Below are 24,821 nucleotides of genomic sequence, written 5' to 3'. Positions count from 1 at the left end.
CTCCATCCCTCTCTCTGTCATGAAGATGCTGCATCCCTCCATCCAGCCGATCCAACCCGCCCATCAGAGCGAGGGAGAGAGGAGGGAAGGAGGGATGAGAGGAGGAGGGGGTGTGCTGGGGGGGGAAAGGGTTCCCCTCCATGTAGGCATCAGAGTTCATAACGTTCCCCTTGTGGAGAGGAGGAAGGTGAGAGAGAGAACGAGTGAAGAGCTGTTGCATGGTGTAGTGGAGGAGGGGGAGGGGGAGCGGGCAGGAGGAGGGGGGGAGGAAGGGGGAGGAGTCCTTATGACGAGAGACAGGGGGAGGAAGGCGGGGTGGGGGTGAGGTTGACGGAGAGGGGGAGGGGGTGAGAAGGGAGGAGAGGGTTGTGAGTACGGTTGTTGGAGGGCAGAAGTGTGGCTCGGCGGTTGTCGGGACGACGCGTAACCAACGGCAGCGCTTCCGATTGTTCTCGGAAGGCGTGGGGGGTCTCCGTTTGGGCGGGGTTGCTGGTCATGTGTCGCACCAACTCGCCCCCTCCTCTCCTCCCTCTCTCTAAGGGTTGCCCACACTCCTCCACTGTCTCCTCCCTCGTTCCCTCTCTCTCCGGACGACAAGATGGAGGGATGGACAGAGGGAGGGAGAGGTTGGTTTTGAGTGTATAGACGGAGGACCCTATCGATGACTCGAGCTACAGCGCTCCCTAGTTCCTGTTTTAAAGCTTGGGCAAACTTCTGACTCCCTCCGCCTCCCCCAAAACCCTCCCACTCCCCCCTCACCACCCCACACCCCATCCACACTGCCGCCCTCTCCAGAACCCCCTCCAAAAACACCCCCCTCCTCCGTTCACGTTCCTCTTATCTCCCCCCGTTGGTTTCTCCTGATCCCTCGCTTTTCGCTCTCGTTTAGCGACGCTGTAGAAAGGGGGAGAAGGAGGGATGAAGGAAAGAGGAAGATCGTCGATTTCTCCCCCTTCTTCCTCTTCAGTGACCCCTTCTGCTGTCTCCTCCTCCTCCTCCTCCTCTTCGTCCATCCCTCCATCACCATCCTCCTCTCTTCCGCCCCTCTTCCTCCTCTCCTCCTGAGCGGGTCTCTCTCCGAATGCTTTCCAGACTTTCTCCTGCAAGGTCTTCAGTCTTCCTCTCGCCTCTTCCAACTGTTCCTTCAGCTCCTCTCTCTCCTTTCTCCTCTCCTCCCTCCCTCTCTCCCTGTTCCCCCTCTCTGCACTCCTCCTCCCTCTCTCCTCCTCCTCCTCTAAGCCTATCTCTCCATCTCCTTTAACTAGACTCTCCAGTCTTAATCTCTTCACTCTCAGCATGTCATAACTCCAGTCCGCCACTAGGGCGGCGCCACTGAGCCTCTTCCCCCCTACCCCCACCAATCCTCCACCCATCCCCTCCTCCTCCTCCTCTTCTCTCTCCATCGCTCCTTCTTCCTCCTCTTCCCTGTTATATCTTTGTGGGTGTAATTGCCCCCCGACCCTCATGGGGACTCCACCAGGCTGCAGCAGGTGGTGGATGAGGGGGTAGGGGGGTCGTGAGGAGGGGTTGGGTGCACCGTGCCCCCCTCCTGAGGGTGTGGGGTGGTCGGAGGGGTTGGGATAGGGGTCGAAAGGAGAGATCAAGGAGGACTGATGACCAAACAAATCCGAGGGGGAATCCATAGCTCTTTCTTTTCTCCTCCTCAATGACTTTCTAGAGAGAGAGAGTGAGAGAGAGAGATAGAGAGAGAGAGAGTGAGAGAGAGAGAGATAGAGAGAGAGAGAAGAGAGAGAGAGAGAGAGAGAGAGAGAGAGAGAGAGAGAGAGAGAGAGAGAGAGAGAGAGAGACAGAGAGAGAGAGAGAGAGAGGAGAGAGAGAGAGAGAGAGAGACAGAGAGAGAGAGAGAGAGAGAGAGAGGAGAGAGTGAGAGAGAGAGAGATAGAGAGAGAGACAGAGAGAGAGAAGAGAGAAAAGAGATGAAAGAGAGAACAGCGAGAAATAGAGAAGAGAGAGAAAGAGATGACAGAGAGAGAGACAGAAAGAGAGAAAAGCGAGAGAGATTAAACTGGTTAGAGATCAACATATATTTGACGCCTTTTTTCACAAATGTGAACGTTGCTCAAATGGAACATTCAGGTGTGACAAACTGAACGTGCCAGAGAAGTACTCACTAAACCCATAGTACTCACTAAGCCCATAGTACTCACTAAACCCATAGTACTCACTAAACCCATAGTACTCACTAAACCCATAGTACTCACTAAACCCATAGTACCCACTAAGCCCATAGTACCCACTAAGCCCATAGTACTCACTAAGCCCATAGTACTCACTAAGCCCATAGTACTCACTAAGCCCATAGTACTCACTAAACCCATAGTACTCACTAAACCCATAGTACTCACTAAACCCATAGTACCCACTAAGCCCATAGTACCACTAAGCCCATAGTACTCACTAAACCCATAGTACTCACTAAGCCCATAGTACTCACTAAACCCATAGTACTCACTAAGCCCATAACTCACTAAGCCCATAGTACTCACTAAGCCCATAGTACTCACTAAACCCATAGTACTCACTAAACCCATAGTACTCACTTTCCCCATAGTACTCACTAAGCCCATAGTACTCACTAAACCCATAGTACTCACTAAACCCATAGTACTCTCTTCCTCCCATAGTACTCACTAAACCCATAGTACTCACTTCCCATAAACTGAAATACTTCCTCCCCATAAACTCTACTCACTAAACCCATTCCCTGACTTTAGTGGAATTTCCCAGATCTCTTCCTCCCCTTTCCCCTCTCTTCCTCCCCTTTCCCTCTCTTCCTCCCCCTTTCCCCTCTCTTCCTCCCCCTTTCCCCTCTCTTCCTCCCCCTTTCCCTCTCTTCCTCCCCCTTTCCCTCTCTTCCTCCCCTTTCCCTCTTCCTCTTTTCCCTCTCTTCCTCCCTTTTTCCCCCCTCTCTTCCTCCCCTTTTCCCCTCTTTCCTCCCCCTTTCCCCTCTCTTCCTCCCCTTTCCCCTCTCTTCCTCCCCCTTCCCCTCTCTTCCTCCCCCTTTCCCCTCTCTTCCTCCCCTTTCCCCTCTCTTCCTCCCCTTTCCCCTCTCTTTCCTCCCTTTCCCTCTCTTCCTCCCCCTTTCCCTCTCTTCCTCCCCTTTCCCTCTCTTCCTCCCCCTTTCCCTCTCTTCCTCCCCTTTCCCTCTCTTCCCCCTTTCCCTCCCCCCCCTTTCCCTCTCTTCCTCCCCTTTCCCTCTCTTCCTCCCCCTTTCCCCTCTCTTCCTCCCCCTTTCCCTCTCTTCCTCCTTCCTCCCTTTCCCTCTCTTCCTCCCCTTTCCCTCTCTTCCTCCTCCCCTCTTCCTTTCCCTCTCTTCCTCCCCTTTCCCTCTCTTCCTCCCCCTTTCCCCTCTCTTCCTCCCCCTTTCCCTCCCTCTCTTCTTCCCCCCTTTCCCTCTCTTCCTCCCCTTTCCCCTCTCTTCCTCCCCTTTCCCTCTCTTCCTCCCCTTTCCCTCTCTTCCTCCCCTTTCCCCTCTCTTCCTCCCCCTTTCCCTCTCTTCCTCCCCCTTTCCCTCTCTTCCTCCCCTTTCCCTCTCTTCCTCCCCTTTCCCTCTCTTCCTCCCCTTTCCCCTCTCTTCCTCCCCCTTTCCCTCTCTCCCCCTTTCCTCCCCCTTTCCCCTCTCTTCCTCCTCCCTTTCCCTCTCTTCCTCCCCCTTTCCCCTCTCTTCCTCCCCCTTTCCCTCTCTTCCTCCCCTTTCCCTCTCTTCCTCCCCCTTTCCCTCTCTTCCTCCCCTTTCCCTCTCTTCCTCCCCCTTTCCCTCTCTTCCTCCCCCTTTCCCTCTCTTCCTCCCCCCCCCTTCCTCCCCTCTCTTCCTCCCCTTTCCCCTCTCTTCCTCCCCTTTCCCTCTTCCTCCCCTTTCCCCTCTCCTCTTTCCCTCCCCTTTCCCTCTCTTCCTCCCCCTTTCCCCTCTCTTCCTCCCCTTTCCCCTCTCTTCCTCCCCTTTCCCCTCTCTTCCTCCCCCTTTCCTCACTGTTATGTTATCAGGTCATAGACAGCTGTAAACTCTGTTTATTCAGATTGTGTACCCTCTCTCTCCTACCCTCTCTCCTGCTCACCCCCCACACACAGAGAGAGAAACAGGTAGCAGTGTGAAAGCAGTAGTCCTACTTGACAGTGATAACAGGGATACTTCACACACACACACACACACACACACACACACACACACACACACACACACACACACACACACACACACACACACACACACACACACACGCGCACACACACACACACACACAGCGACACTTCACACACACAGAGGTACTTCACAGTACTTCATATATAGGCTAACATACTGGACAGAGGGACAGACAGACAACAACAAAAAGTGTCATTTTAAATAGGATCTGTGTCTAGCTATAATCCATGAATTAATTCAACTAAATGTGGCTTCTTTTTTTTTTAACCCTACAGAGAATAGGTCACATCCGTCACCATGGTCACCAATGTCGGGGGTTATTATAATTCCGTTGCAACATGAACTATATAATCCAACAACCTAAAAATAGATAAATATCAATTATTCAAATTCCATCTCTGCTAATACAGCGCAGATGGTGGTGGCCAGCTATCCCGGCAGGCAGTCTATGCAATGCGCTTAACGCTTGGAATTATCTAGATCAATTCGAATCTATAACCTTTAGATTATCCATCTATGAAAAACGGGATCTGGAATTCAGAATATTACCCGAAAAAAGACCAAATGACAGACTAAACTGACAACGACCCAAATAATTTGGAGAGATGTAGCCTAATGAGAGAGCGAGATAGACAGACATATTTTTTTTCCAATTCTGTTTGTTATAAAGGACTATAAAAGTAGGCCTAACCGTTGTTGTTAGATTAAAAGGTCTCGCTGTCTTTGAGGCTTCCGCGCTTGAAACATCTGTCCGCAGTGAGAGAATAGAAGTCCGGTTCCGCTCTGTCCTGACTGACGCATGGCCGACTGGGCACAGACATCAGTTCAACGTTTACTTTGATTTACATTTGTTGAGTTGTAAACTAACGTGAATTCAACGTGAAATCAACAAATGTCATCATGCCATTGGATTTCAGTTAAAAGTTTGGTGGAAAAAAAATACGAAATGCCCTAATGTTGATGACTTTTTACAAATCCCAAAATCCGTTTTCCACGTAGATTTAACTTAATCACATAGATATTTTGAGTTGAACTAACGTGGAAATAACGTTAATCCGAACCGTTTTTGCACAGTGTGGACCGACGGGCTGCGGGCACCCATTAATTGTCTATGCACGTATGTCGCAGTTGATAATAGGTTAGGCTACATAAACATGGACGGACGGACACACACACACTCACACACATTGGTAGTGCAGTCACAGCAACGGACATATGGACAGTGTGACAAACCAAACATATCATTTACTTTTGACAACTCACTCGACTGGATAACTCCCTGCACGGAAACAGACTGTTCTCTCCCTTGTTCTCTCTCTCCGCGAGACTGTTAGAACCGGTTGGTTCTGTTTAGAGTTGTGAGACGTTCCTCTTCCCGTTTTATCGGTCTGCTCTGGTCAGCGCGAGCATCGACTCCGTAGGAAAGCCCTGCGCGCGGTGTTTCCTGTTATTGCTGCTCTTCTTTGCCTATACCCCTCAACCTCTCTCTCTCTCGCTTCCGAACATATCTCTCTGTGCCATCCTCGCGCGCTGTCCTATCGCGGTGTCCGGGTAGGCGTTGAGAGGTGTGACCCCCCTCCCTCCCCTATCTACTGTTGGCATGACCCCCCCCATCCCCTATCTACTGTTGGCATGACCCCCCCCATCCCTTTCTCTCTCCCTCACTTCTTCGCTTCTATCCACTATGTAACAGCCCATCCTATAGGTGAGTGAAAGGTCTATAGGATGAACTAACGACATGCCAAAAACTGAAGCGCACTCTGGGAAGCTGTTCTATCGTAGGATTGGGGATATTACCAAGAGTAGTTCATCCTACATCTATAGCTAGTTAGGTGGGCAACTAAACATCATACTCTGGGGCAGATTCCTGTCTCCTGTCCTATCACAGAGCAGAGTTCACTCATTGACCAGGTCTCTCATTGGATCTCTACAACGACAGTTATAAACCGTTGGTCATAAACTCACCTGACAGATTGTCTGCTGCACACTAACCTTAGGCCCTTGTCAAAAGTAGTGCACTATATAGGGAATAGTGTGCCATTTGGGACGAATACCCACTGTCAACCGAAACTGGTAGCCTGGATTGAAGGAGTCAAATATTAACTTCTGGAGAAAATAAATGATCTCCAGGTTAAACACATTTATTTATTTATTTATTCACATGGCAGGGGCCTTGACAGCAAACATGACGAACATGGACGACCAGTTTATAGGCAACATTATCTCACCTGTTCATCTACTGTAGAATTAGATGGCAGCTATGTTTGGAAGATGGTATAAAAGGCTTAAACGAGTATCCAGGTAAAATCCAACGATAGTCAACCAATGGAAACAGAAGACTACTCATCACGATGTGATGCAGCCACACGCACCCACCTCTATCTCTCCATTCCCCCACCACTTAATAGCCATTCTCTCTCTCTCCATCCCTCTGTTTATATCCCTCCGCATACCCCAAGAACCCCCTCTAACCCCTCTCTCCTCTTCAGTATTAACCCCCCAGAGAAGCACTAAAATCAAAAGGTCGTGGTTGTTATGGTAACGATGGCGGTAACAAAAGCGAGAGAGAGAGGGATGGAGAGAGATAGAGAGGGAACGTTTATCGTGATAACAGCATATGCAGAGAAATTACAATAGAGAGAGAGAGTTTTTCTGTGTGTGTGTGTGTGTGGACAGAGTCATTTAGGCTTTGCATCAAAAATGGTATCTATGTATAATTCATACTGTTCATACACAGTGAATTATCAGAAAACACTACTGACCAGAGCATAGGGTTTAACTGACCATAAACCCACATAGATAACTTCGTAAAATTATATTTTGGCACAGAGAAGAGGATGGTGTGTGTCTGTGTGTGTGTGTGTGTGTGTGTGTGTGTTTGTGTGTGTGTGTGTGTGTATCTGTGTGTGTGTATATATACAATGCATTCGGAAAGTATTCAGACCAGCTTGACTTTTTCCACATTTTGTTACATTACAACTTTATTCTAAAATGGATGAAATATATTTAGCAGCAATCTCAGCAATCTACATACAATACCACATATGGCCAGCGAAAACAGGTTTTTAGAATTTTATTAAAAATAAAAATGTATTAAAAATAAAAACAGAAAAACGTTATTTACAAAATTCATCTCAGGTGCTTCCTGTTTCCATTGATCATCCTTGAGATGTTTCTACAACTTGATTGGAGTCCACCTGTGGTAAATTCAAGTATTTGATACACTGCCGATTTTGCAGGTTTTCCTACTTACAAAGCATGTAGAGGTCTGTTGTCACGTTCTGACCTTAGTTATTTTGTTATGTCTTTGTTTTAGTATGGTCAGGGCGTGAGTTGGGTGGGTTGTCTATGTTAGTTTTTCCATTTCTGTGTTTGGCCTGGTATGGTTCTCAATCAGAGGCAGCTGTCAATTGTTGTCCCTGATTGAGAACCATATTTAGGGAGCCTGTTTTCTATTGTGTTTGGTGGGTGATTATTTTCTGTTTCCTGTTGTGTGTCTGCACCAGCCAGAACTGTTTCCTGTTGTGTGTCTGCACCAGCCAGAACTGTTTTCTGTTGTGTGTCTGCACCAGCCAGAACTGTTTTCTGTTGTGTGTCTGCACCAGCCAGAACTGTTTTCTGTTGTGTGTCTGCACCAGCCAGAACTGTTTTCTGTTGTGTGTCTGCACCAGCCAGAACTGTTTTCTGTTGTGTGTCTGTTGTGTGTCTGCACCAGCCAGAACTGTTTTCTGTTGTGTGTCTGCACCAGCCAGAACTGTTTTCTGTTGTGTGTCTGCACCAGCCAGAACTGTTTCCTGTTGTGTGTCTGCACCAGCCAGAACTGTTTCCTGTTGTGTGTCTGCACCAGCCAGAACTGTTTTCTGTTGTGTGTCTGCACCAGCCAGAACTGTTTCTGTTGTGTGTCTGCACCAGCCAGAACTGTTTCCTGTTGTGTGTCTGCACCAGCCTGTTTCCTGTTGTGTGTCTGCACCAGCCAGAACTGTTTTCTGTTGTGTGTCTGCACCAGCCAGAACTGTTTTCTGTTGTGTGTCTGCACCAGCCAGAACTGTTTTCTGTTGTGTGTCTGCACCAGCCAGAACTGTTTCCTGTTGTGTGTCTGCACCAGCCAGAACTGTTTTCTGTTGTGTGTCTGCACCAGCCAGAACTGTTTCCTGTTGTGTGTCTGCACCAGCCAGAACTGTTTCTGCTGCACCAGCCAGAACTGTTTCACCAGCCAGAACTGTTTCTGTTGTGTGTCTGCACCAGCCAGAACTGTTTCCTGTTGTGTGTCTGCACCAGCCTGTTTTCTGTTGTGTGTCTGCAGAACTGTTTCCTGTTGTGTGTCTGCACCAGCCAGAACTGTTTTCTGTTGTGTGTCTGCACCAGCCAGAACTGTTTCCTGTTGTGTGTCTGCACCAGCCAGAACTGTTTCCTGTTGTGTGTCTGCACCAGCCAGAACTGTTTCCTGTTGTGTGTCTGCACCAGCCAGAACTGTTTCCTGTTGTGTGTCTGCACCAGCCAGAACTGTTTCTGTTGTGTGTCTGCACCAGCCAGAACTGTTTTCTGTTGTGTGTCTGCACCAGCCAGAACTGTTTTCTGTTGTGTGTCTGCACAGCCAGAACTGTTTCTGTTGTGTGTCTGCACCAGCCAGAACTGTTTCTGTTGTGTGTCTGCACCAGCCAGAACTGTTTTCTGTTGTGTGTCTGCACCAGCCAGAACTGTTTCCTGTTGTGTGTCTGCACCAGCCAGAACTGTTTCCTGTTGTGTGTCTGCACCAGCCAGAACTGTTTCCTGTTGTGTGTCTGCACCAGCCAGAACTGTTTCCTGTTGTGTGTCTGCACCAGCCAGAACTGTTTCTGTTGTGTGTCTGCACCAGCCAGAACTGTTTCCTGTTGTGTGTCTGCACCAGCCAGAACTGTTTTCTGTTGTGTGTCTGCAGAAGAACTGTTTCCTGTTGTGTGTCTGCACCAGCCAGAACTGTTTCCTGTTGTGTGTCTGCACCAGCCAGAACTGTTTCCTGTTGTGTGTCTGCACCAGCCAGAACTGTTTCTGTTGTGTGTCTGCACCAGCCAGAACTGTTTCTGTTGTGTCTGCACCAGCCAGAACTGTTTCCTGTTGTGTGTCTGCACCAGCCAGAACTGTTTCCTGTTGTGTGTCTGCACCAGCCAGAACTGTTTTCTGTTGTGTGTCTGCACCAGCCAGAACTGTTTCCTGTTGTGTGTCTGCACCAGCCAGAACTGTTTCCTGTTGTGTGTCTGCACCAGCCAGAACTGTTTTCTGTTGTGTGTCTGCACCAGCCAGAACTGTTTTCTGTTGTGTGTCTGCACCAGCCTGTTTTCTGTTGAACTGTTTTCTGTTGTGTGTCTGCACCAGCCAGAACTGTTTTCTGTTGTGTGTCTGCACCAGCCAGAACTGTTTCCTGTTGTGTGTCTGCACCAGCCAGAACTGTTTCCTGCACCAGCCAGAACTGTGTTGTGTCTGCACCAGCCAGAACTGTTTCTGTTGTGTGTCTGCACCAGCCAGAACTGTTTCCTGTTGTGTGTCTGCACCAGCCAGAACTGTTTTCTGTTGTGTGTCTGCACCAGCCAGAACTGTTTTCTGCACCAGCCAGAACTGTTTTCTGTTGTGTGTCTGCACCAGCCAGAACTGTTTCCTGTTGTGTGTCTGCACCAGCCAGAACTGTTTTCTGTTGTGTGTCTGCACCAGCCAGAACTGTTTCCTGTTGTGTGTCTGCACCAGCCAGAACTGTTTTCTGTTGTGTGTCTGCACCAGCCAGAACTGTTTGTGTCTGCACCAGCCAGAACTGTGTGTCTGCACCAGCCAGAACTGTTTTCTGTTGTGTGTCTGCACCAGCCAGAACTGTTTTCTGTTGTGTGTCTGCACCAGTGTTTCCTGTGTGTCTGCAAGCCAGAACTGTTTCCTGTTGTGTGTCTGCACCAGCCAGAACTGTTTCCTGTTGTGTGTCTGCACCAGCCAGAACTGTTTCCTGTTGTGTGTCTGCACCAGCCAGAACTGTTTTCTGTTGTGTGTCTGCACCAGCCAGAACTGTTTTCTGTTGTGTGTCTGCACCAGCCAGAACTGTTTCTGTTGTGTGTCTGCACCAGCCAGAACTGTTTTCTGTTGTGTGTCTGCACCAGCCAGAACTGTTTTCTGTTGTGTGTCTGCACCAGCCAGAACTGTTTCCTGTTGTGTGTCTGCACCAGCCAGAACTGTTTCCTGTTGTGTGTCTGCACCAGCCAGAACTGTTTCTGTTGTGTGTCTGCACCAGCCAGAACTGTTTCCTGTTGTGTGTCTGCACCAGCCAGAACTGTTTCCTGTTGTGTGTCTGCACCAGCCAGAACTGTTTCCTGTTGTGTGTCTGCAACCAGCCAGAACTGTTTCCTGTTGTGTGTCTGCACCAGCCAGAACTGTTTCCTGTCTGCACCAGCCAGAACTGTTTCCTGTGTGTGTCTGCACCAGCCAGAACTGTTTCCTGTTGTGTGTCTGCACCAGCCAGAACTGTTTCCTGTTGTGTGTCTGCACCAGCCAGAACTGTTTTCTGTTGTGTGTCTGCACCAGCCAGAACTGTTTCCTGTTGTGTGTCTGCACCAGCCAGAACTGTTTCTGTTGTGTGTCTGCACCAGCCAGAACTGTTTCCTGTTGTGTGTCTGCACCAGCCAGAACTGTTTCCTGTTGTGTGTCTGCACCAGCCAGAACTGTTTCCTGTTGTGTGTCTGCACCAGCCAGAACTGTTTCCTGTTGTGTGTCTGCACCAGCCAGAACTGTTTCTGTTGTGTGTCTGCACCAGCCAGAACTGTTTCCTGTTGTGTGTCTGCACCAGCCAGAACTGTTTCCTGTTGTGTGTCTGCACCAGCCAGAACTGTTTCCTGTTGTGTGTCTGCACCAGCCAGAACTGTTTCCTGTTGTGTGTCTGCACCAGCCAGAACTGTTTCCTGTTGTTCTCTTTGTTGTTTTTGTTATTTCCGTGTTCATTTAATAAATATGGACACATACGACGCTGCATCTTGGTCCTCACCTTCTTCCACCAACAACGGCCGTTACATCTGTCATTTTTGTCATAGGTACACTTCAACTGTGAGAGACGGAATCTAAAACAAAAATCCAGGAAAATCACATTGTATGATTTTTAAGTAATTAATTAGCATTTTATTGCATGACATAAGTATTTGATCACCTACCAACAGTAAGAATTCCGGCTCTCACAGACCTGTTAGTTTTTCTTTAAGAAGCCCTCCTGTTCTCCACTCATTACCTGTATTAACTGCACCTGTTTGAACTCGTTACCTGTATAAAAGACACCTGTCCACACACTCAATCAAACAGACTCCAACCTCTCCACAATGGCCGAGACCAGAGAGCTGTGCTTATGTCTGCAATAAAATACTAATTAATTACTTAAAAATCATACAATGTGATTTTCTGGATTTTTGATTCCGTCTCTCAAAGTTGAAGTGTACCTATGATAAAAATTACAGACCTCTACATACTTTGGAAGTAGGAAAACCTGCAAAATCGGCAGTGTATCAAATACTTGTTCTCCCCACTGTATATTTATATATACACACAAAAGTATGCCGTCTCCCCTTCAAATTAGTGGTTCCGGCTATTACAGCCACACCCGTTGCTGACCGGTGTAAAAAATCGAGCACACTGCCATGCAATCTCCATAGACAAACATTGGCAGTAAAACGGCTTTACTGAAGAGCTCAGTGACTTGTTAGTTCTTTAAATATCTGCCCTGCTAGAGCTTCCCTGGTCAACTGTGAGTGCTGTTATTGTTATTCTGAACAACGGCTCTGCCGTTAAGTGGTAGGCCACACAAGCTCACAGAACGAGACCGCCGAGTGGTAGGCCACACAAGCTCACAGAATGAGACTGTGAAGTGGTAGGCCACACAAGCTCACAGAATGAGACTGTGAAGTGGTAGGCCACACAAGCTCACAGAATGAGACTGTGAAGTGGTAGGCCACACAAGCTCACAGAATGAGACTGTGAAGTGGTAGGCCACACAAGCTCACAGAATGAGACTGTGAAGTGGTAGGCCACACAAGCTCACAGAATGAGACTGTGAAGTGGTAGGCCACACAAGCTCACAGAATGAGACTGTGAAGTGGTAGGCCACGCAAGCTCACAGAACGAGACCACCGAGTGGTAGGCCACACAAGCTCACAGAATGAGACTGTGAAGTGGTAGGCCACACAAGCTCACAGAATGAGACTGTGAAGTGGTAGGCCACGCAAGCTCACAGAATGAGACCGCCGAGTGGTAGGCCACACAAGCTCACAGAATGAGACTGTGAAGTGGTAGGCCACACAAGCTCACAGAATGAGACTGTGAAGTGGTAGGCCACACAAGCTCACAGAATGAGACTGTGAAGTGGTAGGCCACGCAAGCTCACAGAATGAGACTGTGAAGTGGTAGGCCACGCAAGCTCACAGAATGAGACTGTGAAGTGGTAGGCCACACAAGCTCACAGAATGAGACTGTGAAGTGGTAGGCCACACAAGCTCACAGAATGAGACTGTGAAGTGGTAGGCCACACAAGCTCACAGAATGAGACTGTGAAGTGGTAGGCCACGCAAGCTCACAGAATGAGACTGTGAAGTGGTAGGCCACACAAGCTCACAGAATGAGACTGTGAAGTGGTAGGCCACACAAGCTCACAGAATGAGACTGTGAAGTGGTAGGCCACACAAGCTCACAGAATGAGACTGTGAAGTGGTAGGCCACACAAGCTCACAGAATGAGACTGTGAAGTGGTAGGCCACACAAGCTCACAGAATGAGACTGTGAAGTGGTAGGCCACACAAGCTCACAGAATGAGACTGTGAAGTGGTAGGCCACGCAAGCTCACAGAATGAGACTGTGAAGTGGTAGGCCACGCAAGCTCACAGAATGAGACTGTGAAGTGGTAGGCCACACAAGCTCACAGAATGAGACTGTGAAGTGGTAGGCCACGCAAGCTCACAGAATGAGACTGTGAAGTGGTAGGCCACACAAGCTCACAGAATGAGACTGTGAAGTGGTAGGCCACACAAGCTCACAGAATGAGACTGTGAAGTGGTAGGCCACACAAGCTCACAGAATGAGACTGTGAAGTGGTAGGCCACGCAAGCTCACAGAATGAGACTGTGAAGTGGTAGGCCACGCAAGCTCACAGAATGAGACTGTGAAGTGGTAGGCCACGCAAGCTCACAGAATGAGACTGTGAAGTGGTAGGCCACACAAGCTCACAGAATGAGACTGTGAAGTGGTAGGCCACACAAGCTCACAGAATGAGACTGTGAAGTGGTAGGCCACACAAGCTCACAGAATGAGACTGTGAAGTGGTAGGCCACACAAGCTCACAGAATGAGACTGTGAAGTGGTAGGCCACCCAAGCTCACATAATGAGACTGTGAAGTGGTAGGCCACACAAGCTCACAGAATGAGACTGTGAAGTGGTAGGCCACACAAGCTCACAGAATGAGACTGTGAAGTGGTAGGCCACGCAAGCTCACAGAACGGAACCGGCAAGTGCTGAAGTACGTAAGAATTGTTGCAACACTCACTACCGATTTCCAAACTGCCCCTGGAAGCAACTTTCAACACAATAAAAGTTTGTCGGGGGCTTCATGAAATGGGTTTCCATGGCCAAGCAGCCGCACACAAGTCTAAGATCACCATGTGTAATGCCAAGCTTTGGTTAGAGTGGTATAAAGCTCTCCGCCATCGGACTCTGGAGCAGTGGAATCACGTTCTCTGGAGTGATGAATCACGCTTCACCATCTGGCAGTCCAACTGACAAATCTGGGTTTGGAGGATGCCAGGAGAACGCTACCTGCCCCAATGCAAAGTGCCAACAGTAAAGTTGGGTGGGGGAAGAATAATGGTCGGGCTGTTTTTCATGGTTTAGGCCCCTTAAATTCAATGAAGGGACATCTTAACGCTACCGGGAGGGGGACAAGGGGACCGAGACAAGGGGACCGAGACAAGGGGACCGAGTCAAGGACACCGAGACAAGGGGACCGAGTCAAGGGGACCGAGACAAGGGTACCGAGTCAAGGGGGCCGAGTCAAGACCAAGACCAGGAGGGGAACAAGGGGACCAAGACCGGGAGGGGGACAAGGGGACCGAGTCAAGGGGACCGAGTCAAGGGGACCGAGACAAGACCAAGACCAGGAGGGGAACAAGGGGACCCAGACCGGGAGGGGGACAAGGGGACCGAGTCAAGGGGACCGAGTCAAGGGGACCGAGACAAGACCAAGACCAGGAGGGGGACAAGGGGACCGAGACAAGACCAAGACCGGGAGGGGAACAAGGGGACCGAGACAAGGGGACCGAGTCAAGGGGACCGAGTCAAGACCAAAGACCAGGAGGCTGGTTTGAGACCGAGTGAAGGCCGAGATCAGAAAAATGCGAGTCCAATTCAAAACCATGATTGTAACTTTGTCATATCACCACCATAATAAGAGTTCAAAATGTCCAGTATTTCTGATGTGATGAATCACACTTCACCATCTGGCAGTCTGATGGCCAAATCTGGGTTTGGCAGATGCCAAGAGAATGCTACCTGCCCCAATGCATAGTGCCAACTGTAAAGTTTGACCCCTTAGGTCCAGTGAAGAGAAATCTTAATGCTAATGCTACAGCATACAATGACATTCTAGACGATTCTGTGCTTCCAACTTTGTGGCAACAGTTTGGGGAAGGCCCTTTCCTGTTTCAGCATGACAATGCCCCCATGCACAAAGCGAGGTCCATACAGAAATGGTTTGTCGAGATCGATATGGAAGAACTTGACTGGCTTGCACAGACCTCTGACCTCAACCCCATCGAACACCTTTGGGATGAATTGGAACGCCGACTGCGAGCCAGGCCTAATCGCCCAACATCAGTGCCCAACTTCACTAATGCTCTTGTGGCTGAATGGAAGCAAGTCCCCACAGCAATGTTCCAACATCTAGTGGAAAGCCTTCCCAGAAGAGTGGAGGCTGTTATAGCAGCAAAGGGGGGGACCAACTCCATATTAATGTTCATGATTGTGGAATAAGATGTTGGACGAGCAGGTGTCCACATACTTTTGGTCACGTAGTGTACTCAGCTGGTGTCCATATACTTTTGGTCATGTAGTGTACTCAGCTGGTGTCCACATACTTTTGGTCATGTAGTGTACTCAGCAGGTGTCCACATACTTTTAGTCATGTAGTGTCTCTCTGTGTGTGTTGCTACCTCTTTCTGAGGTCTCTAACATGTCAACCACTTGGCCCAATATCAAGCAGCTCATCCAATGGCTGATGATCTAACACTCAGTCTGTGTGTGTGTGTGTGTGTGTGTGTGTGTGTGTGTGTGATGATGATCTAACACACTTCAATAGCACTCCAGTACTCAGCAGTGCCAGGAATAAAAAATACATTATCCCAGAGAGAGACCGAGAGAGAGAGATGGAGAGATGGAGGGATGGAGAGATGGAGGGAGAGAGAGATGAGGGATGGAGAGAGAGAAAGAAAGAAAGATGGAGAGAGATGAGGGAAGGATTCCAGACCTTGGCGGAACGCCATGACCGTGCCTTCTATACATTGCTGGAGCAATTCTGCGGATTGAGGTTACTACAGTAACCTCCCAGACTGTCAGTTACCTTCCAGTGGCGCCTCTCCCCAATCAATCCCGGATTCCCGAGAACCCCGCTTACCTCCTCTGGAGCGTTATTATGATGGAGGTCCAGGATCCTGCCAGATGTTTCGCTCCCAGTGTTCTCTCATCTTTGAGCTGCAGCCCTCTTCATTTCCCTGGGATCGCTCAAGGATAGCGTACTTGATAATGCTGATGTCTGGGAGGGCTCTTACCCGGGCTACGGCAGTGTCGAAGCAACAAACTACCGTTTGCCTCAGTCTGGAGGAATTTGTGGCGGGGGTACGTAAAGTTGATTCTCCGTTGTCCAGGAGAAAGGCAGTTCGTAAGCTGCTCCAACTATGTCCGGACTCCTGTAGTATGGCGTACTAGTAGTATATATATATATAGTAGTATAGTATAGTAGTACTACGCGGTGGATTTTTGCACTTTGGCAGCTGAGATCCTGAAGCCCTGTTCGACGTGGATTATCAGAGGAGGTTAAAGACGAGCTTGCAGCCTGGGAGCTGCCTACGGATCTCGACTCGCTCATCGCCTTGACCATCCGGATCGATAGGCGGCTACGGGAAGTTAGATCCCACCTCGACTCCGAGGAATCCCGGAAGTCTCCGGTGTCTATGTTCTCGAGAGAATCCGAGATTACCCGAGTTCCCCCGAGAGTCTCCGAGGTCTGCTGACTCGCCTATTCTGGAGCCGATGCAGCTCAGCAAAGCTGTCTCCAGCCCAACGTTTACACAGACTTAACACCAAGAGTTGTCTGTATTGCGGGACTACCGGTCATTACGTGTCTACCTGTCCATTAAAAGACCAGGCTCATCAGTAGGTGGTATGAAGACTTTTCCTCCTCCCCATCCTGCTGTGGGGTGACCAGTCGAAATCTCTCCGGGTTCTCATTGACTCTAGGGCTGACGAGAGTTTCATGGACGCCACCCTGGTGTCTAAGCTGGGCATCCCCACTCCCCACTCAGCCCCTCTCCATTCCCATGGACGTTAGAGCAATGCATGGGTTCTCTATAGGCAGAGTCACCCACAATGCTACTCCTATTAACCTGCGAGTGTCAGGGAACCACAGTGAGCCTATGTAGTTCATGCTCATTAAGTCTCCTCAGGTTCCCATGGTATTGGGGATTTCTTGGCTCCAGCAACACAATCCCCTTATCAACTGGACTGCTGGCGCTATTGTGGTCTGGAGCCCGTTCTGCCCATTGCCTGAAGTCAGCGCAACCTCCCCCAGGATGTCTTCCTGTGGGCTTGTAAGAAGTCTCGGGCCTCTCCGCCATTACCACGGAGTTCCAGGATCTCATGGAGGTTTTCATAAAGGCCTGGGCCACTTCTCTTCCTCCGCATCGACCCTATGGCTGTGGGATTGACCTTCTCCTGGGCTACACCACCCCGGGGACGGCTCTATTCACTGTCGGGGTCCGGAGACCTACGGAGACGTACATCGACGACTCCCTGGCTGCAGGATGTATCCGTCCTTCTGCCTCCCCCGCCGGCGCAGGGTTCTTCTTTGTGGAGAACAGGGACAAAACCCTGTGCCCATGCATCGACTACCGGGGCCTCAATGACATCACGGTTAAGAACCGCTACTCTCTACCACTCATCCCTTCGGCTTTCGAGACGCTCCAGGGGGCCATCATTCATCACCATTTTCTCTAAGTTGCACTTGCAGAACACCTACCATCTGGTGCGGATATATGAAGGGGACGAGTGACGACATCCTCCAACACTGTTAGCGGACACTACAAATACCTGGTTAACACTCCTGCTGTGTCCAGGCCCTGGTTAACAACGTTCTCCGCCCATTTTTATCGCTGTTTTATCCGGGTTTACAGCACCCTGGCTTCCCCCCTTTCAGCATTCACTTCTCCCAAGGTCCGCTTCACCACAGTTCCCATATTAATCCATCTGGACCCGTCAGTTCATGGTGGAGGTAGACGCTTCGGATGTCGGAGTGGGGGCCTTCCTGTTCCAGCGTTCCTCCCTGGACCTTAAGCTGCATCCCTTCCCCTTCTACTCGCATTGTCTTAACGCCACGGAGAGGAATTATGATGTGGGGAATCGAGAACTACTTGCGTTGAAGATGGCATTGGAGGAGTGGAAGCACTGGTTAGAGGGGGTGGAACATTCATTCATTGTGTGGACGGATTACAAGAACCTGGAATATCTCCACACCGCCAAGCATCTCAACTCCAGGCAAGCTCGATGGGCCCTGCTGTTCACCCGGTTCAACTTTACCATCTCCTACCGGGGTCCAAGAATTTTAAGCCGGATGCGCTTTCACGCCGCTATAGCCCCGCTGATACACCCTCGGACCCCAAGACCTACCTTGTGTCTGGCGGCTACACTCATCTGAGGAATAGAGAACCGGGGTTACGGATGTTTGTCCCAGACACGGCCCGCTCCCCGGTCCTGGAACGGGCTCATTCCTGCAGGCTTGCCTGCTACCCTGGCCCCCGTCGGACCCTGGCCTTTGTGCGACAACGCTTATAGTGGCCCACCATGGTCCCTGACGTCTCCAAGTTTTCCACCGCCTGCATTGTCTGGGCTCAGAATAAGACTTCTCGGCTCCAGCAGGCCTCCTTCAACCTCTTCCTGTCCCTCACTGTATCTGGTCACATATATCCCTGGACTTCGTCAGCGGTCTCCCTCCGTCTAATGGCAACACCACTATCCTCACAGTGGTGGACAGGTTTTCCAAAGCCACCTATTTCATTCCCCTCCCCAAGCTACCGTCTGCCAAGGAGACGGCCCAGCTCATGGTGCAACACGTCTTTCGGATCCATGGACTTCCGGTGGACATGGTCTCAGACCGTGGTCCTCAGTCCTGTCCTCTGGGTTTCACCCCCAGTCTAACCGCCAGTCGGAGCAAGCTAATCAGGACCTGGATACTACTCTTTGTTTCCTCGTCTCTGCCAACCCCACCACCAGGAGCCAACCCCACCACCTAGGAGCCAACCCCACCACCTAGGAGCCAACCCCACCGCCTGGAGCCAACCCCACCGCCTGGAGCCAACTCCACCACCTGGAGCCAACCCCACCGCCAGGAGCCAATCTCATCACCTGGAGCCAACCCCACCACCTGAACCAAACCCCACCGCCTGGAGCCAACCCCACCAGCCTGGAGCCAACCCCACCGCCTGGATCCAACCCCACCGCCTGGAGCCAACCCCACCGCCTGAACCCAACCCCACCGCCTGAACCAAACCACACCGCCTGGAGCCAACCCCACCGCCTGGAGCCAACCCCACCACCAGGAGCCAACCCCACCAGCCTGGAGCCAATCCCACCGCCTAGGAGCCAACTCCACCACCTGGAGCCAACCCCACCGCCTGGAGCCAGCAACCCAGAGCAACTCAGAGCTCAGCCACTGACCTCTCGCCTTTTGAGTGTTCGATGGGTTTCAGCCCCCGCTCTTCCCTGAGCAAGAGGTCAACATGCCTAGACGTTGCCCTGTCGGCTCTTCCTCCAGGTATCGACGACAGGCGGACCGCCACTGGACCCCGGCTCCTTGTTAGCGTCTCGGGCAGAGGGTATGGCTGTCCACTCGGGATCTGCCCCTCCGAGTGGAGCCCCGCAAACTCCCCCCCCCCATGTTCTATCGGCCCTTTCCCCATCTCTCCTAGCCCCTCTGCTGTTCGTCTAATGGTACCCCACATCCTTCATATACATCCCACTTTAAATGTATCAAGGATTAAATCTCTGTCTCACAGCCCTCTGTCTCCTCTTTCCAGAGAGAGAGAAAGCGATGGAGTGATGGAGAGGGAGAGAAAGATGGAGGGATAGATAGAGAGAGAGAGAGAGAGAGAGAGAGAGAGAGAGAAAGATGGAGGGATGGAGAGAGAGAGAGAGAGAGAGAGAGAGAGAGAGAGAGAGAGGAGGGAGAGAGAGAGAGAGAGAGAGAGAGAGAGAAAGATGGAGGGAGAGAGAGAGAGAGAGAGAGAGAGAGAGAGAGAGAGAGAGAGAGAGAGAGAGATGGAGGGAGGGAGAGAGAGAGAAAGATGGAGGGATGGAGAGGGAGAGAAAAATGGAGGGATAGAGGATGAAGGGATGGATGGGGAGAGAGCAAGAGGGAGATGGAGAGATTTGAGAGAGATGGAGAGAGAGAGAAAGATGGAGGGAGGGATGGAGAGAGAGAGAAAGATGGAGGGATGGTGAGGGAGAGAAAAATGGAGGGAGAGAGAGAGAAAGAGAGATAGAGGATGAAGGGATGGATGGGGAGTGAGCGAGAGGGAGATGGAGGGATTTGAGAGAGATGGAGAGAGAGAAAAAGCTGGAGGGTGTAGATAAAATGTGTGAAAGGGAGAGAGAGAGAAAACAGGATGGGAGGAAGAGAAATGAGAGAGAGAGAGAATGAACATGGAGAGAGAAAGAACAGAACAGGAAGTGAGGAAAAGAGAACAGGAAATAAAGGAAAGGAGAGAAAGAAAGAGGGTGCAAACAGAGGGAGGGTCGATAGAGAGGGGGGGATAGAGAGGGGGGGGTAGAGAGGGGGTGGGTAGAGAGGGGGATAGATATGAGACAATCGACAGAATAAAGTGTTTGTCCATTGATTCACATTGAGAGAAATAGAGAAAGAGAGGAATTGAAGGGAGGGAGGAGGGAGGGAGGGATAGAGAGAGAGGAATTGGAGGGAGGGAGGGAGGGATAGAGAGAGAGGAATTGAAGGGAGGGAGGGAGGGAGGGATAGAGAGAGAGGAATTGAAGGGAGGGAGGGAGGGATAGAGAGAGAGGAATTGGAGGGAGGGAGGGAGGGAGGGAGGGAGGGAGGGAGGGAGGGAGGGAGGGAGGGAGGGATAGAGAGAGGGAAGGTAGAGTGCACTCAAACAGCCTTGGGCAAGGTGACAGAGAGGGATAGAGGGATTCAGGGGGAAAGAGAAAGAGAGAGATAAACAGCACTAGAGAGAGAGAGAGTAGAAAGAGGAAGTGGAGAGAACAAAAACAGAGGGTATGTGTGTGTGTGAGAGAGAGGAGTGTGTGTGTGTGAGAGAGGAGTGTGTGTGTGTGTGTGTGTGTGTGTGTGTGTGTGTGTGTGTGTGTGTGTGTGTGTGTGTGTGTGTGTGTGTGTGTGTGTGTGTGTGTGTGTGTGATGTATGAGAGAGAGATTAGACCCAACCAAATCATGAGACAACAAACACATTGGAAAGAATTAACAAAAAAACAGAGCAAACTAGAATGCTATTTGGCCCTAAACAGAGAGTATATAGTGGCAGAATACCTGACCACTGTGACTGACCCAAACTTAAGGAAAGCTTTGACTATGTACAGACTCAGTGAGCATAGCCTTGCTATTGAGAAAGGAATAGGCAGACATGGCTCTCAAGAGAAGACAGGCTATGTGCCCACTGCCCACAAAATGAGGTGGAAACTGAGCTGCACTTCCTAACCTCCTGCCCAATGTATGACCATATTAGAGAGACATATTTCCCTCAGATTACACAGATCCACAAAGAATTCGAAAACAAATCCAATTTTGATAAACTCCCATATCTACTGGGTGAAATTCCACAGTGTTCCATCACAGCAGCAAGATTTGTGACCTGTTGCCACGAGAAAAGGTCAACCAGTGAAGAACAAACACCATTGTAAATACGACCCATATTTATATATTAACTATTTGCATATCGCTATTTTTGTTTATTATCTACTTCACTTGCTTTGGCGATGTTAACATGTTTCCCATGCCAATAAAGCCCTTTGAATTTAAATGTAATTGAATTGAGAGAGAGAGTGTGTGTAAGTGGGTGTGTGTGTGTGTGTGTGTACGTGTGTGTGTGTGTGGCAGATAGAGAGTGTGTGTGTGTAAGTGAGAGGGTGTGTGTATGTGTGTGAGTGTGAGAAAGGGTGCGTGTATGCGTGTGTGTGAGTGAGAGAGAGGGTGTGTGTATGCGTGTGTGGGGCAGAGAGAGAGGGTGTGTGTGTGGGGCAGAGAGAGAGGGTGTGTGTGTGTGTGGGGCAGAGAGAGAGGGTGTGTGTGTGTGTGTGGGGCAGAGGGAGAGGGTGTGTGGGGGCAGAGAGAGGGTGTGTGTGGGGGTGGAGAGAGAGGGTGTGTGTGTGTGTGTGTGGGGCAGAGAGAGAGTGTGTGTGTGTGTGTGTGGGGCAGAGGGAGAGGGTGTGTGTGTGTGGGGGTGTGGAGGGAGAGGGTGTGTGTGGGGCAGAGAGAGGGTGTGTGTGGGGGCAGAGAGAGAGGGTGTGTGTGGGGCAGAGGGAGAGGGTGTGTGTGGGCAGAGAGAGAGGGTGTGTGTGTGTGTGGGGCAGAGAGAGAGGGTGTGTGTGTGTGGGGCAGAGGGAGAGGGTGTGTGTGTGTGGGGAGAGAGAGAGGGTGTGTGTGTGTGGGGGGCAGAGGGAGAGGGTGTGTGTGGGGCAGAGGGAGAGGTGTGTGTGTGTGGGGGCAGAGGGAGAGGGTGTGTGTGTGGTGTGTGGGGCAGAGAGAGAGGGTGTGTGTGTGTGTGTGGGGCAGAGGGAGAGGGTGTGTGTGTGTGTGTGTGTGTGTGTGGGGCAGAGGGAGAGGGTGTGTGTGTGTGTGTGTGGGGGGCAGAGGGAGAGGGTGTATGTGGTGTGTGGGGCAGAGAGAGAGGGTGTGTGTGTGTGGCATAGAGAGAGGGTGTGTGGTGGCGTGTGTGTGTGGGGGCAGAGAGAGAGGGTGTGTGTGGTGTGTGGGGCAGAGAGAGAGGGTGTGTGTGTGTGTGTGTGGGGGGCAGAGGGAGAGGGTGTGTGTGTGTGGGGCAGAGGGAGAGGGTGTGTGTGTGTGGGGCAGAGGGAGAGGGTGTGTGTGTGGCAGAGAGAGAGGGTGTGTGTGTGTGTGTGTGTGTGTGTGTGGGGCAGAGGGTGAGGGTGTGTGTGGGGCAGAGGGAGAGGGTGTGTGTGTGGGGGGGGCAGAGGGAGAGGGTGTGTGTGTGTGTGTGGGGGCAGAGGGAGAGGGTGTGTGTGTGTGTGGGGGGGCAGAGGGAGAGGGTGTGTGTGTGTGTCAGAGGGAGAAGGTGTGTGTGGGGCAGAGGGAAAGGGTGTGTGTGGGGCAGAGGGAGAGGGTGTGTGTGTGTGTGGGGCAGAGGGAGAGGGAGAGGTGTGTGTGTGTGGGGGCAGAGGGAGAGGGGCAGAGGGAGAGGGTGTGTGTGTGTGGCAGAGGAGAGGGTGTGTGTGGGGGGGGGCAGAGGGAGAGGGTGTGTGTGTGTGTGGGGGGCAGAGAGAGAGGGTGTGTGTGTGTGTGGGGCAGAGGGAGAGGGTGTGTGTGTGTGTGTGGGGGGCAGAGGGAGAGGGTGTGTGTGTGTGGGGCAGAGGGAGAGGGTGTGTGGCAGAGGGAGAGGGTGTGTGTGTGTGTGGGGCAGAGGGAGAGGGTGTGTGTGTGTGTGTGGGGCAGTGGCAGAGGGAGGGGTGTGTGTGTGTGGGGTAGAGGGAGAGGGTGTGTGTGTGTGGCAGAGAGAGAGGGTGTGTGTGTGTGTGGGGCAGAGGGAGAGGGTGTGTGTGTGTGTGGGGTCTGTGTGAGGGAGAGGGTGTGTGTGTGTGTGTGTGGGGGGGTCAGAGGGAGAGGGTGTGTGTGTGTGTGTGTGTGTGTGTGTGGGGCAGAGGGAGAGGGTGTGTGTGTGTGTGTGGGGTGTGTCTGGCAGAGGGAGAGGTGTGTGTGTGTGTGTGTGTGGGGCAGAGGGAGAGGGTGTGGGTGTGTGTGTGTGGGGGTGTGTGAGGGAGAGGGTGTGTGTGTGTGTGTGGGGCAGAGGGAGAGGGTGTGTGTGTGTGTGTGGGGGCAGAGGGAGAGGGTGTGTGTGTGTGTGTGGGGGGGGCAGAGGGAGAGGGTGTGTGTGTGTGTGTGGGGGCAGAGGGAGAGGGTGTGTGTGTGTGTGTGTGGGGGCAGAGGGAGAGGGTGTGTGTGTGTGTGGGGGTGTGTGTGTGTCTGTGTGTGTGTGTCTGTGTGTGTCAGAGGGAGAGGTGTGTGTGTGTGTGGGGGGGGCAGAGGGAGAGGGTGTCCAGTGTTTTTTCCAGTAGCTGATGCTTGTATGTGGGCAGTGGCAGGAAACATTTCACAGCAGACTGAGGTGTGTGTGTGTGAGTGTATGAGTGTGATGGGGGTGTGGGGGATGAGTGTGATGTGTGTGTGTGTGTGTGTGTGTGTGTGATGGGGTGGGGGATGAGTGTGTGTGTGTGTGTGTGTGTGTGTGTGTGTGTGTGTGTGTGTGTGTGTGTGTGTGTGTGTGTGTGTGTGTGAGTGTGTGATGGGGTGGGGATGAGCTACATCTAGGTCATTGGAATGTATTTGTGTGTGTGACCGTGTGTATTTATGCATGTGTTCCATATTAGTGATAGTGTGTGTGTGTGTGTGTGTGTGTGCGTGTGTGTGTTCCACAGGGATGCTGTGTGTGTCTGTGTGTGCGTGTGTGTGGTGGACCATTCTTGATACACACAGGAAACTGTTGAGCGTGAAAAACCCAGCAGCGTTGCAGTTCTTGACAGAAACCAGTGCGCCTGGCACCTACTTACCATACCCCATTCAAAGGCACTTAAATCTTTAGTCTTGCCCATTCACCCTCTGAATGGCACACATACACAATCCATGTATCAATTGTCTGAAGGCTTAAAAATCCTTATTTAATCTGTCTCCTCCTCTTCATCAGCTCTGATTGAAGTGGATTTAACAAAGTGACATCAATAAGGGATCATAGCTTTCACCTGGACTCACCTGGTCAGTCTATGTCATGGAAACAGCAGGTGTTCTTAATGTTTTGTCCACTCAGTGTACGTATCCTTGGAGCAAGCAGACCCTAACCATACACTGTAGAACATCTAATTGGCCCTCTCTAACACACACACACACACACGAGCGCGCACACACACACACACACATTTATGCACCAAAAACCCTCTGACACAGAAACGTTTCCTGTGTGCCTGCCCATACAAGCAGTGCTTCCTGAAATAAAAACACTGGACACACACACACACACACACACACACACACTATATTGCTCTCTCGCTACAACACTGGCACCAATTATCCTCTCTGACTGGAGTGTTTTGATGGTGTAATTGTCACGGACAGAGAGGAGAGCGGGATGGAGGGATGTAGAGAGGGAGAGATGG

At 51.0% G+C, this 24,821-nt stretch overlaps 2 protein-coding genes across 2 annotated transcripts in view; both read right to left on the bottom strand.

The window, feature by feature from the left end:
- Nucleotides 1-5,720, bottom strand: part of prox3 (prospero homeobox 3) — a 9,352-nt gene extending 3,632 nt beyond the window's left edge. The window contains 4 exon segments of the mRNA XM_042329465.1: nucleotides 1-490; nucleotides 493-772; nucleotides 775-1,674; nucleotides 5,426-5,720. The exon segment at nucleotides 1-490 is cut by the window's left edge and continues 110 nt beyond it. Coding sequence (XP_042185399.1) covers nucleotides 1-490; nucleotides 493-772; nucleotides 775-1,643 — 1,639 coding nt within the window. The 5' untranslated portion in view covers nucleotides 1,644-1,674; nucleotides 5,426-5,720.
- LOC112259691 (gastrula zinc finger protein XlCGF57.1) overlaps nucleotides 1-24,821 on the bottom strand; it is a 1,127,091-nt gene that overhangs the window by 567,718 nt on the left and 534,552 nt on the right. The gene's annotated exons all lie outside the window — the stretch shown is intronic.

The sequence above is a fragment of the Oncorhynchus tshawytscha genome, linkage group LG10, assembly GCF_018296145.1.
Source record: "Oncorhynchus tshawytscha isolate Ot180627B linkage group LG10, Otsh_v2.0, whole genome shotgun sequence".
Classification (NCBI taxonomy): domain Eukaryota; kingdom Metazoa; phylum Chordata; class Actinopteri; order Salmoniformes; family Salmonidae; genus Oncorhynchus; species Oncorhynchus tshawytscha.
Note: the sequence above shows the minus strand (reverse complement) of the source record. Positions and strands in the feature narration are given on the sequence as shown.